The 16,992-nt window shown below is 41.1% G+C and overlaps 1 protein-coding gene across 1 annotated transcript; it reads right to left on the bottom strand.

Moving 5' to 3' along the window:
- Positions 1 to 5,372: 5,372 nt before the first annotated feature.
- On the bottom strand, positions 5,373 to 16,480 carry leo1 (LEO1 homolog, Paf1/RNA polymerase II complex component). Its single transcript, XM_079555399.1, has 14 exons — positions 16,386 to 16,480; positions 15,757 to 15,896; positions 14,786 to 15,213; positions 14,162 to 14,373; positions 13,176 to 13,280; positions 12,887 to 12,981; positions 12,348 to 12,496; positions 11,951 to 12,035; positions 11,770 to 11,864; positions 11,555 to 11,689; positions 7,385 to 7,520; positions 6,420 to 6,612; positions 6,175 to 6,275; positions 5,373 to 5,670 (listed from the first exon to the last, which is right to left on the bottom strand). The coding sequence occupies exons 1-14, from the start codon at positions 16,450 to 16,452 to the stop codon at positions 5,521 to 5,523; spliced, it is 2,091 nt and encodes a 696-aa protein (XP_079411525.1). The 5' UTR covers positions 16,453 to 16,480; the 3' UTR covers positions 5,373 to 5,520.
- Between the last annotated feature and the right edge of the window lie 512 nt (positions 16,481 to 16,992).

Raw genomic sequence — 16,992 nt, 5'->3', positions numbered from 1 at the left:
CACGCTGGAGCACCACCAAATAAGCAGAGCACCCACTGAGAAGGGCTGCACTGTTTATGTACTGAGTTTGCAGGAATATTGACCAACAGTCCCAAAGCTCAAGGTTTACCTACCTTTTAGGAAGGGAGGTTGGTGTGCTACAACAGTGAAAGAACCCTCTGTGGGCACTTTTTACGCTCCAGGGATCACAATTTATTTTTCAAACTGTGCACATATGACGCTGTAATGTGTTTGTCTATGAGAATTATTGGGTAATTATTAAAAACTAATTTGACTTTTCTTTCATTCTTCTTTTTTTTTTTTTTTTCTTTTTACCTAAATTCTTAACCAGTGAGATAGGCACATTGTCAAAATAAATACAAACTGATAAGCAGTCTGACGAGCCAGGCAATAATTAGGCAACATTTTGGTACATTCAGTTTGAGGATCAGTCAGCCAAATTCATCTTTAACAATAACAATAATAATAATAATAATAATAATAATAATAATAATAATAATAATAATTATAATAGTTATAATAATTATAATAATTATAATAATAATAGTATATTGAGTGTGTAGGCCATTATAGATTTCTGAAAAAGCAGACAAAGCAACAAACTTCATTCCAGTTGTCCCACTCAACAGCCCCTCTGATCTTACTGCCAGTGGAAATCAAAGTTAGAATGAACAGCTGTGGGCGGCACCGTGGTGCAGCCGTTGGCACTCGTGCTTCACAGTAGGTCCCTGGTTTGATACCCGGGCCAAACGAGGGCCTTTCTGTGTGGAGTTTGTATGTGTCTCTGGAGCCACACTTAAAAGCAGTGTTTGCGAAGCAGGGGCGGACTGGGACTGAAAAACAGCCCTGGACTCTGACCAGCCTGGCCCAAATTAGCGTAATTGTGACACTTCCACAAATACATATTTTAACCTCTTACCCCCTGCCTAAACCAAATGCATTCTGTCCTCTTTTGAAAGCTAAGACCCACAAAACTGACCTTTTTCCTCGTGCTGTTACTGTGTTGTGTCACCTTTTGTATGTTTTTTTTTCTTTCTGTTTTTTTTTTTTTTTCATTTTTGTTGAATTTTTGTCACATTTTTGTTGCATTTTTGTCACATTTTTGTTGCATTTTTGTCACATTTTTGTTGCATTTTTGTCACATTTTTGTTCAGTTTTTGTCACATTTTTGTTCAGTTTTTGTCACATTTTTGTCACATTTTTGTCACATTTTTGTTGAATTTTTGTTGAATTTTTGTTGAATTTTTGTTGAATTTTTGTTGAATATTTGTCACATTTTTGTTGAATTTTTGTCACATTTTTGTTGAATTTTTGTCACATTTTTGTTGAATTTTTGTCACATTTTTGTTGAATTTTTGTTGAATTTTTGTTGCATTTTTGTCACATTTTTGTTCAGTTTTTGTCACATTTTTGTTCAGTTTTTGTCACATTTTTGTTGCATTTTTGTCACATTTTTGTTGAATTTTTGTTGAATTTTTGTTGAATTTTTGTTGAATTTTTGTTGAATTTTTGTTGAATATTTGTCACATTTTTGTTGAATTTTTGTCACATTTTTGTTAAATTTTGGTCACATTTTTGTTGCATTTTTGTCACTTTTTTGTCACATTTTTGTTGAATTTTTGTCACATTTTTTATTTATTTTTTCTATCATTTTTTGTTGTGTTTTTTTGTCCGTGTTTTTCTCTTTTTCTCTTTTGATGCTTTTCTTTTTAGCTTTTAGATTTGGGTAAAGCTCGGTTGAGGCGGGACCGGTGGCCCTCGAGCCAGTGGCCCTTCTGTGCTCTTCCAGAATGGACATATGGCCAGTCCGCCCCTGTTGCGAAGTGTAAAGTCTCCATTGGAATCTGTTTAAAAAAAGTTTATTTTGGAGTCCCCCCGTCTACCAGGTGATGGTATTGCAGCAATGTCAGCTCCCGGCCATGAGTACCGCCCGCCCGAGGCCGCACCCAAATCTTTGGGCACGAGGCGAATCTGCCCTGATAACAAAATGATTCAACAGATCAGAATCCAAATTATTGCCATTGTTAGTGAACAGGGTCACAAACTAGGATTTTTTTATATTGTGTAAAGCACACAAGCCATTTCTGTTATGTCCATATTGAAGTGCCATACAAAATAGGTTAGTTAGTACATAGCCAGGACTTCAGCTATAATCTTTTGATCGCTATTCGACGGACTAAAAGGTTTGGTCTGGTCTGTTTTCTCTGTAGGGGAGACTGGGGTTATTTGTCATATTGCTTTTTATAGCCACACTAGAGGGCGCTGAACGTGAGTACTGATATTTAATATGTGTATTGGTATTCCTCCTCTATTCCAATAATAATTCTCTCATTTGGACTAAAGACATGAGGACAGTTCACATTTGAATTGTTTTTATGCCTTTTCCCAACCTTTAATGTTGGGGTTATTTCTGTAATGAGAGCTGTCCTTTTGTTAGTGCCGGAAACAAAAGACACTGATCTGAAAGACACAGACGTTAGCTTTGATTAGGCCATTTGTTAGCTAGCGCACATTATTCATAAAGTGGATACCCGGGGTTATTTGTCACAAAAACTGAGGGGTCATTTGTCACATGGGGTATAACATGGTGGGACAGCTTTTTCTTTTGTGTCTAATATGTTTTTATGATCACTTTATTTTAACAATAGCTTTGATAGAGTATGTTTGGGTAATTTTTGAGAATTTGTCCATTTACACGAGAGTTACAACAGTTAGTTCAAATGAGTGTCATGAACACATGTGAAATTGCATTGCGACTGCAAAATTCAAGTTAAAGGGGCAAAAGGGGGGTTAAAGATGCAAGTTAGTCATTTTATACTCACTACTGCCACCTCTGGTCTTACGCGTAACTGCACCTTTTATATTAAGCTCGTGCATGACGGCACTTTGGACCCGAATTAACACCTTTTTGAGTGACAGTGCAGGATTTTAGAGGCAGTTGTGGAGGTCTGAGCTCATTCTACACAGTAGGACATGGCTGGAACATGTAGGGGGATAAAAATACTTAGTTTTAACATTTTTAAACTCTGTATAGTCCCTTTAACATAAAAAACTCCATTAAAAACAATAGTGACAACCAACCCCACGACTTGTGACAACTTGCCCGGCGTATGGGGCACATTGTCACACTCGATTTTGTTGTGTTTGATGGTTAATAACTATTTATTGCAATTTGACAGGAAAAAGAGAGTGGGGTCTACTTCAAATCAAGGGTTCAAGCTTTAATGCAGGTCTGACTCTGGGATTTTCTGTTGATGAGCAGCAAACAGCAAACACCAGAAAAAAAAGTGATAGCCCCTGTCTCCCCTTCTTCTGTTCCTGTCTAGAAGTTTCCTTATGTAAATATTGCAAATTGTGTGTATATTTAGTTATTGTACATGAGCATGAGACTGCGTCAAATAAAATACACGTAAATTCAGAGTGTTTCAGCGTGGTTTCATTGCTTCCTTTCTTCAATAAAAGACAGATATTTGCATCATTTCCATCACCCTTTAAAAAAAAAGATGAATTAACCATGTGCAGCAATAACAGAGCAATTAAAAAAAAAGAAAAAAAAGTATATTGGCTGATGCATAAATGATGACATTCTCTTCATCATCCCATTTCGCTTTTTTCAGACTCGCTGCTGCAATGCTTTTTCACCACCAGATGGCGCCTATACAATGAAGCCTACCAACACTGCGATACAGTGCAACACAATTTTGAAAGTTGACACTTTATATTTACATCAATGGTTGACGCAGACTTTGAGGTATTATCTACCCATCACTAGCTCACCTCTCCTCAGACCTGACTGTATCTGTACTGGGAGCGGGCCGGCGTCTCCATAGGGATGAGACAAGCATCCAAACATGTCTGTGCTCTCAGTCGTGCAGGAGTTGTCCGGCATCTTCAATGCAGGTTCTTGAGCGAAACGTTCGACACTTTAACTGCAGAGTCCAGAAAAGGACTCAAGAACCTGCATTGAAGATTCAAATATGAAATTTAAATAGGTGAGGTCTTCATCCAAATCTGTTCTTTGATTACCCACTGCATTTGTATTAAGAAGTCGGCAACAGAACTTGTGTTTTTGTATTTCATAGGTGTATTGCGCAAGTTGGATGTGCTTGACCAGCTGCAGCGAACATTCAGGACAGTGGTTCTCAGTGGTGCGTTGCGAGCTTTTCCTAGGGACCATTTCTTTCAGTATTTATCTACTGACAAAGTAAAACACACACACTGCCTTGCAAAGTATTATGGATATTTTTGGTCAATCAATGAGCTCATTGGAGGTGTAGGTGGATGATTCTCTTTGCTTTAACATAAATAAAAGATGTCTGCCTAATGGACTGGAGCAGACTAACTTAAAGGGTTATTTAGTGCTTAAGGGGAGACACTACAGGCAAAACTCAATTTTTTCAGTTTTCAGGTTTTGGGCCAAATTGGTCTCTGAACAAACAAGCTTTCACCCGGAAACCAAAAATATGTCTAATCTTCACAAAAAACATGTTTAAATATTGCGCTGATTCAATGTTCCCCCATAGACTTATATGGGACAATGCAATTTCAAGGGCCTTTTTCCTCAAAACACATTTTTCTGTCATTGTGGCGACACTATGTCCACGTCAGTAGGATCTAAAGACTTCAAATTTTTCAACCTTGGACTGAACAATATTTGAAAGATTTTTTCAGAAGGATTTTTTATTATTTAATCCCTCGCCCCATTTATTGAGTTTTGAATGTCAATTTTTACACTAAAACACAGCTTATTTTAAAGAAATCCAAGATATCCAAAATCCCCTCTGAAAAAGTCCTAGTAACTCATTCAATAAAATGAAACCATACATTTGAATGTAGCTCTATCCATTATTCAGATTTCGTTGCTGAAAAGATGGGAAATTTGGGGCATTTTTAGGCATAAAACACCTTGTTCTTATATGAAAAGATAAAATGACAGAAAACTTGCAAAGTATTTTTTTCTCACATTCATGCCAGTGATGGACAGCAACAGTTTCAAATTGATATCTGTACATTTACATTTTTTCCCTATTCACCTGCAGTGTCTCGCCTTAAACCTTATTTGGGTCACAGCTCGTCATTCCTAAAGGTGAAGACGGGACCCTGGCATTAACTTTACAAATGAAAAATGGGGATTCTAAAAAGACCAACACTTGTTCTATACAACACCATTGAGTGGGAAAACCCTTTTCTCAGGTTGTGCGTCATCGTACAGTATCAGGTCTCTGTGACCTCCCAGGTAAATTCTTCACCTATTCCCATTAACCTCTAGCTTTGTGTTTGCAAACTGGGCAACCACAATGCTACGCTCTGTTTCATAATCTCCGTGTTAAAGGTGAATCACGAATGAATCATATATAGATAACATTAGGCAGGTTATATAAGACACGGCGCTTTATTTCCCGCCTCTGTTTTACATAAACAAACACACTCAGTCTCCCACACATTCAAATATACACAACATAATATTAACAGCCCACGGTCGGGTTGCTGTTACAGAGAAATGTAAAAAAAAAAAAGTAATTATTCATCATCGTCTTCTTCGTCCTCCACCTCTCCCTCCTCCTCCTCTTCGTCACTTATAACATATTTTTTCTTCTTTGTGGAAGGTTCCTCCTCCTCGTCGTCATCATCGTCGTCCTCTGCCTTTCTCTTGCTGGACCCCTCGCCCTCCTGAAAGAGAATTAGAAGAAACAACACAACTAATCTTTAGTATTGTGGTCACCGTCATCACAGTGTTGGTAAATTGCTTTAACTAAAAAGAAATATCCAAAAATGAATGTGACACTAAAGTGACATATTCTTTTGTATAATTGAAGATTCTTTTGTAAACCTTAGCATTAATACTTTACGTCAAGTCATTCAAATAATGTCTGTCTACACAAACATCTCGGGACCCAGACAGTAAAAAGCTATTGCCACTTGAACTATTTTATGGCCAAAAAACAACAACAAAAAAACATGTAGAATCAAGTTCAAACAGTGTAATAGTAATACCTTATGTTATCAACACTAGTTTTCACCAGTATCAGGAAATGGGTGATTCCCTTTCATTGCTGAGCAGAGGACATTGTGTGCAACCAAAGTGAATTTACTCAGTAGTATGTTGTGGTTTGTTGAATTGCAGTGTCCGGTCTCACACCGCCCCCTGTCTATGAGGCAGGAAACTACACCCACCTCGTCACTGTCCAGTTTCTTCGCCTTCATCAAACGCTGGGCCTTGTCTTCATCAGAGCCTTCGTCGCTGTCAGAGGAGTAGATTCTGGCGCCTCGCTCCTCTGAAATAGAATAAAACGGCGTGAGAGTCCACAGTAACCGCCACAGTATTATATCAAAATACATGTGGGATTTACAGCAACATATAACTAGAAGGGAGGGTATGGTCTTATTTTGAAATCACTTGGGCCCTCAGCCGATCTCACCTCTGAGCCCTCCTCCGCCCTTGTACGTGTTCTTGATTGCGGACAGACTGATGCCCTCCTCGCCCTCCTCGTCGTCGTCATAGCGATCGGGCTCGAGGTAGCTGGAGCTGAGTCCGCGCTGGTGCTGCTTCTCCCTCACTCGCCGCTGCTGAGATTCTCTGCGGATCGACGCTCGCAAGCGCTCCTCCTCTTTCTGCAAAAAGATTTAAAAAAACGTTAAAATTAAACCACTGCTTCAAATGTTATGATTTGTGAACGGTGGAACGCAAGTGTAAAGTAATATACTGCTTTTCACACAAAGCATCACATCATGAAATATTTCCAAGTGCCACCAGGCCTAGCGCGAGATCAGATCAGGACAATAACATGTCGAAACTGGATGTAACTAAAATGAGTCTAAAACTAAATAAAACGAAGACTAAAACGACCAAATATTGCTGTCAGCTGATAAAAAACAAAGCCTCATATGTAAACTCAATGATTGAACCTTTAGATCAATGATTTAAAATAAATGTAATAACTTGGATTGAAAGCTATATTGAATTTTAGTAGAATAAAACGGAAAATGATTAAATCTAGACTAAAACTCAATGACGCTTTGATCAAAAGATGAACAGTAAATTTAAATATATTGTCAATATCTACTGTAATGAATTAAATGCATTTTCAAAGCAGTTCGGGGATCTCTAGTTTAAGGCTAAAACTAAAATAGGAGATTATTATGAAAACTGCATGGGTGCACCTTAGGTCAAAACCAGAAAAACAAACAGTTCCCCACCCATCTCCCACGCTATGTACTCCTCACATCAACACTGCACTCTGAAAGCCACAATATAAAATCCTGTCAAGTGCTGCTTTTACGCTACAGGCTGAGAGCTGCCTATCTCCTGCCCTGGGACGACCCTGCGTTCCCCTGTCGTTAAAACACTCATTCAGAGGAACGGGAGGACAAACAGATATAAAACCTTTATCATCTCGTTGCGCTGCGACTCAGGATCTCGCCCGGCCATCGGGAGGATGCGGATCTTCTGGGTCTTGGAGCAGCGGTCGGCCAAAGACAGGGTCATCTTCCTGTGGGTGGCGCTGTCGGTGGAGTGGGGCCTAGAGATGGAAGAAAAGGATGCAGAGATTAAATAGTGGTCACGATTTGAATGTGTAAGAGTTTTCAAACTATTTGGCCACCACTTGACTTGAAGCAGAACTAAGTAACTCATGCACATGAAGGCCTTAAGCGCCACTGCAGGTGTCATAGCCAAAAGCCTGTAAAAGTGCTTGTGCTTCTGTGCCCTACATTCTCCTCCTTACCTAACAGCCAGCACATATAGGTCTAACATATAGGTTTAACATAAAGGTTCAACATAGACAGTGATGTTTGGATGTGGTTAAATAACACCAGGTCAGAGCAGTGTCCCGCCCCGAGGCTGCACTGAGCTGCGAAATACTGCAGAGTCCAGACACTCCCCGGACTGTACCCAACCTTCTTTGGGTCAATGAACCTATCCAGTGCTAAACTGCACAAGCTAAAAATGATGGGTCTATTGTTAATGGATTTACAGGGATTTCTAATCCTCAATAAGAGAAACCAAATCATACACATCTGATGAATAGCATCTCTGTATTAAAGCAGTACTAAGTAACTCATGCCCGTAGAGGCCGTAAGCGCCACTCCACTCCACTATCGTACTAGCATGTTGCGTTTATTTTACTCATTAATTGTCCGTGAGAGTAAATCCTACAATGACAGAAAAGACAAAAGGGAGAGAGGGATATTGTACATCCAATTACGCAATGGAGATATTTTATTTTTAGCTCAAACTCGGCTGTAAACACTGCTAAACTGCTAGCCCGCAGTTAGCTTTGCCCGTTAGCCTGTTAGCTCCTTCTCTGTGATTCCAGTGAATTGCGCCTCCGACCTAGTGGAGGGAAAGTTGCAAGTGTGGTTTTCTGGCTAGAGACACCCGGGGGGGATGCAAGACACCCCAGTCATCCCATCAACACTTGAATAACCCCAAGAGGGACTAAGAAAAGGATTTATTAAGGTTAAAAGTTACTTAGTTCTTTAAAGGAACAGGCCACCGTTTTTACATACCAAAATATGTTCTTACCTACCCTTAGTCGAGTTAATATATCCCCGTCTGGTCTTTGTCCGTGCGCTCTGTCACGCAAACGGAGCACATACGCAGCCTCTCCCACATGTCATATAGCTCCAAAAAAGCTCACGATAGAAGCTACCAAGCTCTTCCACGTGTTCCCTATTTAAATAAAGTTACGTGAAGTGTGTTCATGCGAAGTATATTTACACAGAAATGTAACGTGTCGATTTTATAAGCAGATAAAAAGGGCACTATATTGTGAGGCGTAATGATACGAGGAGCAAAACGTCCGCGCAGTAACTCCTAAAGACTTCCCCCGCTCACTTCCGTCAGTAGAAGCTGCGTGACTTGTAGAGAGCTCGCAGAGAACAGTTGAAGAAGCGTGGATAACTTGTGAACAATGCCTTTTACGTGCATCGTGCCGGGCTGTGATAACAAGCAGAAAGTATATAGTGTAGTAATGTTTCACAGATTTCCAACTCACCCCGGACGACGACACAGGACTCAGGACCTCCACCATGAGGTAGGAATGCGAGAGCACTTTCCGAAAATATATTTTCTGCTTGTTGTAAAACGCTCTGTACAAGTCACGCAGCTTCTATTGACGGAAGTGAGCTGGGGAAGTCTTTAGGAGTTACTGTGCGGACGCTGTGCTCCTCATATCATTACGCCTCACAATATAGTCCCCCTTTTTATCTGCTTATAAAATCGACATGCTACATTTCTGTGTAAATATACTTCGCATGAAAACACTTGACGTAACTTTATTTAAATAGGGAACACGTGGAAGAGCTTGGTAGCTTCTATCGTGAGCTTTTTCCGAGCTATGTGACATGTGGGAGAGGCTGCGTATGTGCTCCGTTTGCGTGACAGAGCGCACGGACAAAGACCAGACGGGGATATATTAACTGGACAAAGGGTAGGTCAAAACATATCTTGGTATGTAAAAACGGTGGCCTATTCCTTTAAATTCTTCTTGCATCCGTGGGAGAGAAATAACCTAAAATATTAAGTCTAAATCCACACTTTTAGATCAAATTCTTGGTCACATTCTTTTTATTATGCAAAATATGGCTGTAGAAGATTAATTGAAATGTCATATTGATTGAAGTTGTGGTACTGAACGCAGTTTTTAAGGATGCTTTTGGGTTCTTTTTTTAAAGTGGTGCCCATAATGCAGAGCCACGTTGAGAAGCAGTTCCAACCAGAGTGGATTAGCTTGAGTAATATTTTTGTCCTGTAGCAGTTTGGACTTCTCTTCACCAGAGTTTTACGCTGCTGTGGCCTCAGGTTTTCCATGTTTATCAGGAGACCTCTTATGTCACACTGCAGATAATTTCACAAAAGATAAAACTTGCCCAAAACAAGGCCACAAGCCCAATAAATCCTAAACACTAATCCAATTGGAGTTCATTAATCTCTCTGCTCTGGGCTTGTGGTTGCATAAAAACTGATTTAGATCAACCGCGGGGTACAAATAATGATGGCTAAATCATATTAAAACATAAATGATTGAACTTGTTTCATAATCTCTTACATAATTGTTGAGATTGTTTGGTTAAAAGACGAATACAGAACACTGACTGATAATATTATTATTGCATAATCTGCAATTTTCCATATTGTTGTAATCTAGAACAATACAAAGTTAACTCACTAGAAACCTGTTTTTCCTTTGCCTGTATTACTTGCGTTTTTTCCTCACAAAAATGCTAACGCTGACTCTGGCTAAAAGTTTTACACGATCCAACGATGCCCCGTTTAGCCCTCCACACCCCGGCAGTGGTGTTGCTAAGTCGTGTTGAGCTGTTGCACTTGACCCACTCCGTCCCATGTGGTTGGAGAGAAAACAGAACATCCCTGGACTTGGTCTTAAGAGGCTTAGTTCTGTCACACTGGGAGAGACTGGTTTGTTTTCGCAAAGATTAACCGCATAGAGAACATTTCTAAACAAGAGCTTTAATTGTTTTTTACTTGGATTTAAAAAAAAAGGTCTCCCGGGCCTTATTGTGAGCATGGTGTTCAGGGTCAGACGGACTGAGATTAAAAACAAAACAAAAAACAACAACAGGGGAGTTCCAGACACATTTAAACCAGCAGAGGGCAATTTGTCCATGAAAGAATTACAGATAATATAAAGAAAATGAGGAAAAGAAAGACCTGAAGCACTGTTTTATGCAAAAGGGCTCATTTCTGTTTTATAGTCATGTTTTATGGTCATGTTTGAAACAGTTAAGGGGGAAAACCACGAAAAGAGAAATCTCAACTTTCTCTAATCATTCAAAAACTACCTACCAAATGCAGAATTATTGATATAGTTTTCTAACCAGTAAAGATACAAAGACATGGAGAGGAGCAAAGTGGTTAAAAAGCCCTTAAATAACGGAGAATGCTAACATGATAATTCAAGCTAGCATCGTGCTACATGCTAGCGCTAGTTAGCACTAGCCATGACTGCCCATTTTTCGCTTCTACAGAAAAATCTGACTTGACTTTATTTATGTGTGATATACAAGTTCACATTCCACCAGAAACTTGTTAAGAGTGGAACATTCCCAAAACATTCTATTTCCCCCCTCAGCGAAGCCCCGCCCCCTTCTATGACAACTGCATCCATTATGTCGTATCAGTGTCACATTATGAGAAGCAATGCGAGTGATTATTCATAAACACATAGATGCTTTGCAGTAATTGGACATCGCTTTCTACTCGTGAAAGCCGCTTAACTGCATTATGTTGTTTTGGCAATGACAATGCACAAATTATCCTCTATTGTTTTCCTTTTCTTGTTAAAGTAATACCTTTCCTGGCAAATGGCTTCTTCTGTGTCTGAAGAGAGAATAATATTCCATTTGTTCTGTTGCTACATTTCAGCACTTTATTAGCCCTCGGTTATGACATGCCTTAATGAAGCTCTGAGAGGCTTCACAATATAATGACACTGTCGCTTTTCGCATAATTTTGGCCTCAGAGGTTTTCTTGCTTTTTCCAAGTTAACGACGGCACATTTGTTGTTCATTAGCTGTGTTCATCTCATTTTACCTGAAGGTGAGTTTGGTTTTGAACACGGCCTGTCCCTGCAGCCCGGTGCCCTGTCGGATGAACAGGTGGTTATGGTCTCCCTGGAGCGGAGCCTTGTACACGTCGAACACTTCATTACCGAGGTGGAGAGACATGCTGTGACAAAAAGAAGATAAAAAGTAAGACGAGATGGCACAGATCATTCTTTTATGGTTTGAGACTCTCTTGACGCGCACCTGCCGTCTGACCACTTTACGATCCGCGCGTTACTTTCTCTGGTTTCGTTGCCCTCCTCGTCTCTCTTCGCTCTCCACCGGATTGTGTTCTCAACCTACAAGAACAAGAATCGTTCACTTTCAGACATTTTGTTTTAAAACGCGCCGGTTGATAACATCACAAACATCAACTGCTATATACCTTTAATTTGAGCCTGGTTCGCCCCTCTTCATCCAACATCTCCTCATCCTCAAACTCATCTTCATAATACTGAGGGTCAAAGGGCCTATGGAGAAAAGACAGATCATTGTAGCTCCTGTTCAAAGCCAAAAACCGCTTCCCTACAATCTCTGGCGCCTCCCACGTTGAGAACCACTATAATAAAGTATAGACTACCCATAACAACAGATAGTTACAGATAGAAAGTTAAAAAGGTACAACAAAAGACAGACATTTAAACCTTACTTCTTTATAGCTGGGTTAACACATTTATATTCTGGTATGGGAGGAAATTCTTTTGCCACAATCGACCAATATTGTAAACGCAGCCATTTGGCACAAAGACCAATACAGGACTGAAAACAGTACGTGTTCTCACCTGGGCTCCACTGACAGGAAGTTGGGCAGTTTGACGAAGTACAGATCTGATCCCAGGTCAGTGCTGACTTTGGGGATTTCCACCTCGATCCGGGTCTCGGGCACTGGCTCCTCCTCGGCCTGGTCCCCCTCCATACCCTCCTCGCCGTCCTGAGAGCATACAAGGAGACGTTAGAGTATATATCTGCTGCATACGGGGCTTAAAAAAAAAAAGACAAGCATTGGGTGCCTCATAATATTGTATGTTTTATTATTTGAAAATATGACCGTTATTTGTTACAGAATTATATTGGAATAGTAATGCAATACAGGCGACTGATGACAACTTTGACTGGGGCTCCTCCTGCTGGCAGCTGTAGGAATCGTTTATTAAAAATGTAACTTTCAGTTTCGATTTACAGCATGGTTTACAACTTCAGTGCGCCGTGATAGACACACTTGGAGCGCAGAACAGCTCAGAACCGATATAATGCTGGATTAACTTAATTTTGCATGATATGTCCACTGTGAAATGAAATAGACGTATGGAATGGAACGCACCATTGGCTGTCCCGGTGTGGGGGGTTTCTCTGCATCACTGTCTGAAGAAATGTCATCGGCCTCTCCGAACAGGTCGTCTGCAGCAGCCTTTTTTGCTGTGAGATAAAAACCAAAACACATAAATACTGAGCCACTGACGCACAATGCTTGATCTAATCATATTTTTACCCACTAACCACAAATATTACCTATTTAAATATGTAGATGTCGAAACATTGCACAACAGGATGAAAGTGGCCACACTAAGTAAATTACCAAATGGTTCCTAAAGATTTTTTTTATTTCTTACGTTTCTTTCCCCCGATGTCGCTGTCTGAATCGGAGTCTGACGCAAGTTTTGGTTTGGTTTTCTGTCTGATGAAATCGTCTTCACTGTCGCTGCCTTTCGCCGACTCTAAAAAAACACACACAGCACATCATGAATTACACATACAGACAAATGAAGAAGACCAGAATGTTCCACAAGTCAAAAACAGGATCAAAAGTAATTAATAGAATTTATATATTTATCTCGGCACTTAATACACCAACTCATTTTTGGGATTAACTTCAAAAGGTTAACCACTCCACTCCAAGGAGCTGGATCTCAAAAATCTTTTACAAAGAGCTAATCTGTGTCTGCGGTAGACTTCTACTCTCCTGCTCAAAGTTGTACAATAATGTAAAAAAAAAAAGCCTATTGTACTAACAAGGAGTGCCTACATTTGCTGCAAAGGTAACAGGTGGAGTGAGAGGAGCAAAGATGTTTTCCACGATCTGGCATCGCACCTTAACCGTACAGAAAAGTGAAGCACTAACACTGTTTTGTGAGCAGCGTGTTTCTCTCAAAGAAGCGGTACCACGGACCATCGCTTTTCTGAGCAAACGGCCGCCCCAGCCACACTCAGTAAAAGGAACCTGGATGCATCTCCTCTGAGTGGGAAAAGAGGGCGGGCCTGTGTACAAAATAAGAAGTTCCTCTTGCATGAGCCGCCTGGTATCCGTCATGCATGGTAATGTGCATGTTTATAAAAAGCCACAGCCCATGGGTAACATTTAAAAAAGTACCATACTCGTAGTTTTCACAATCTTTGTTTGATATGCATTGAGTCCTGGCTTTGTCCTTATCAAGTCTCGCTTTAAACCTGGTTTGGATCTAGTAAAGTCCTGATGTAAGTAGATCTTGTTTAGTTATTCTTATGAAGTTCTACTAAAAGGGATTTGCTGTGATTTCGGCACGATCCTACAGTGCAACTTGTGCCGTTCGAACATGTCGTACAGCTACAGTAAATCTACCTGACTTCCTGTTCCTGGGGCCTTCATCATCTGAATTGTCGCGTTCTTCATCAGAGTAGCGCCGTTTGCCCTCCTCATCCTCTGATTGGTCGCTCTTCGCACCGTGCCCCCATTTCTCGTCATCCGATTGATTCTCGCGGCCGGATGCCTCCCCATCGGATTGAGGGGGGGTCCCAGGACCAGACTGAGGAGTGCCTGGAACACTACGCGCACTGGAGTCACATCAAAGAAAAAAAACAAGATTTGAAATATACCAATTCTGAAAAATATATAAATATATTATAGAAATGATCATTTTAACAATTAAATCTTTAGTTGGAAACAAACCATACATGAAAGCCACAATTTGACAAACAATGTGATCAGACAGAGCCATCTGTAGGTAGCTTAGGGGATAATAATAAAGTAGCATAAACTTTTCTGGTGTGGCTATATAGAAGGGCTGGGGACAAAATATTGGATCGGAACACTTTGTGCTGCATATCAAGGCTACTTAAAAAGTAAATGTGCCAGATAGTTCAGCGGCAGAAACAGCTTTTTCTGTGATGACGGTCAATGCAGTCAAAAGTTATCCCAAAATAATTCAAGGGGAAACCAAAACACAAAATATAAAACTGTTCTCACCTTCTGTCTGAACGTGGGCTGCCTCTGTCTGACCTCATGCTACCCCTGGACCCTCTAGACCCTCTAGAGCCCCTGGACCCCCTGGAGTCCCTAGAGCCTCTGGAGCCTCTGGAGTCCCTGGAGCCCCTGGAGCCTCTGGATATGGCGCTGCCAGCCGGACTACCTCCTAGACTCCCCGCAGGACTGCCCCCGTCGGACCTGTGCCCCTCCTCATCTTCATCCTCATGCCCCCTTTCAGAGCCTCGCCCGGATCCGTGGTCTGAACCCCTGTCTGAGCCCCGGTCTGACCCGCTGTGCTGCTCTGCGTCAGAGTGCTCGCCCTGGTCTGAGTGAACGCTGGCGTCTGATTGGTTTCCCGAGCGCTCGGACCGGTCACTGCCGCTGCGCTGACTGTGCCGCTCGTCCTCACTGTCGTCTCCAAACAACTCCTGAGGAACAGAAGAGACTTTACCACAGAAATATAGACACTTCCTGGACCAACCACCGACATTTATCCAGGTTTGAAGCTCACACAACAAACAGGCTTATGAATTCTGCCTCGGGGTCTCCAATATGTAGCCAAGTAGGGATGGGCCTGGTTACCACCCGTATGGAAGACAGTGACGAAACACCAGGCTGCGTGAGTGATGTGTGAGTGTTTGGTGTGTGGTGGTCCAAGGGTCGGATGCCTCAGAAGTGAGCAGACGTGCTCCTGTCAGTCTTCCCCAAGAGCAGCTGTGGCTTACCCTCACCATGTATGGAGTGAATGAAACTTTGTCCCTTAATATTTTGTGAAGACGGACCTGAAACTATGGCTCCAAGCCTGAAATAAGGTGTAGGAACATAATGGGGGGAAAAAAAAAAATCACACCAATTTCAATATTTCAGTGCACTGACCACCAGTCTGTGGTCTTCCGCTCTGTGCAATATGCGGCCGTTGATGGGGTAAAACAGTTTGGACAACTTCCGCATAGTATGTGTAACTTCTTCACCTTGTTCATGCTGGGTTTCCCCTGTCCCTCCTCATCATCATCATCTCTCCCACGGTCACTGTCGCTGCCGCTTCCCGAGGCAGGAGTCGCTGAGCGCGGCCTCTCCTGCTCAGAGTCCGAGCCTGAGCCCGAACCAGACTCTGAAACAAAGAGAAAAGACACAAGCTCACGAAATGAATGTACGTCAATAAAAACATAATGAGCGTGCTTCAAAGTCAGTATAAATTGCACGGATTGAACCAGGATATTCTACATTAATGCCTCTTTCTAAACAAAATTTGCAAGAACATGATGTTTGGAACTTCGTATAATATGACCGACGCTCTTGTAAATCTCCATTGCCTAATCATGCGTGAAAATAAACTGAAACCTCTGCAATGTAATGCTGCATAAGAAAACAACATTAACAAGACGACTTTAGTGGTGAAGCAACCGGAGGATTGTTGACTGAAACAGTAAATGTCGGGAAATGCCTTGAACACCTAATGCGATGAGATGAGATGCACTTGGCTCACGTAAACAGCGGTTGGGAGAACGAGAACGGCATCGCTGAACTGAAAATCGGGCAGCCCTCTGTAATCAAGCTCACATCTGTAATCAAGCTCACATCTGTAATCAAGCTCACATACCCGATCTGGCTCTCTGTTCATTATCGCTGTCTCCGTCGCTGCCGAACAATTCATCCATGTCCGCCATTTCTGCCGAGCCAGAGAGAAACGTGACCTCCCGGAAGTGAAGGGGAGCTTTGAAGATTTTGTTTCCGGTGTTATATGCAGAACCTCCGCGTGCCAGATTTTGACCCCATTTTTGAGATTAAAGATCATTTCTTCACTTGCTGTTGGGATAAAGCGTACGAACTTGTTTTGTTGACTGCATAATTTTCCTAGCATTTTGTAAAAAAAAATAAAAATAAAAAAGGGAAAAAAGTTTACTCACGGGATTTGCTCTGTTGTTGTAATGGATAATATTGACCACCAGATGACGTGAAGAACAAGGGAGATATTTGGACGGAATAAATAAAATATTTATTTAAACAATTGAGATGAGTTTATTGGGATAACTCAGTAAGACTTATTAAACATTGTATTCTGAAATATTGACCAATTATTATGTTGCTATGCTTGTCTTACCAAGATTTACACTTGTTCATGTCTGTTACAATTAGAATCAGAATAGTTTATATTGCTGTTGTACGAGAACGCAAAATATGATAAGACGACAACATCGAATGACATA

Source organism: Gobius niger (assembly GCF_951799975.1).
Source record: "Gobius niger genome assembly, chromosome: 4".
NCBI lineage: Eukaryota > Metazoa > Chordata > Actinopteri > Gobiiformes > Gobiidae > Gobius > Gobius niger.
The sequence above is the reverse complement of the archived record's forward strand: the minus strand, read 5'-3'. Positions and strand labels throughout refer to the sequence as shown.

What these genes read in the sequence shown, in the direction of transcription:
- leo1 (XM_079555399.1), bottom strand. Translation starts at nt 16,452, where the DNA reads ATGGCGGACATGGATGAATTGTTCGGCAGCGACGGAGACAGCGATAAT. An exon ending in CCACACCGGGACAGCCAATG is followed by an intron (nt 12,497 to 12,886) that starts GTGCGTTCCATT and finishes GTATGCTCTCAG; the next exon opens with GACGGCGAGGAGGGTATGGA. An exon ending in AAAACCAAACTCACCTTCAG is followed by an intron (nt 7,521 to 11,554) that starts GTAAAATGAGAT and finishes TTCCATCTCTAG; the next exon opens with GCCCCACTCCACCGACAGCG.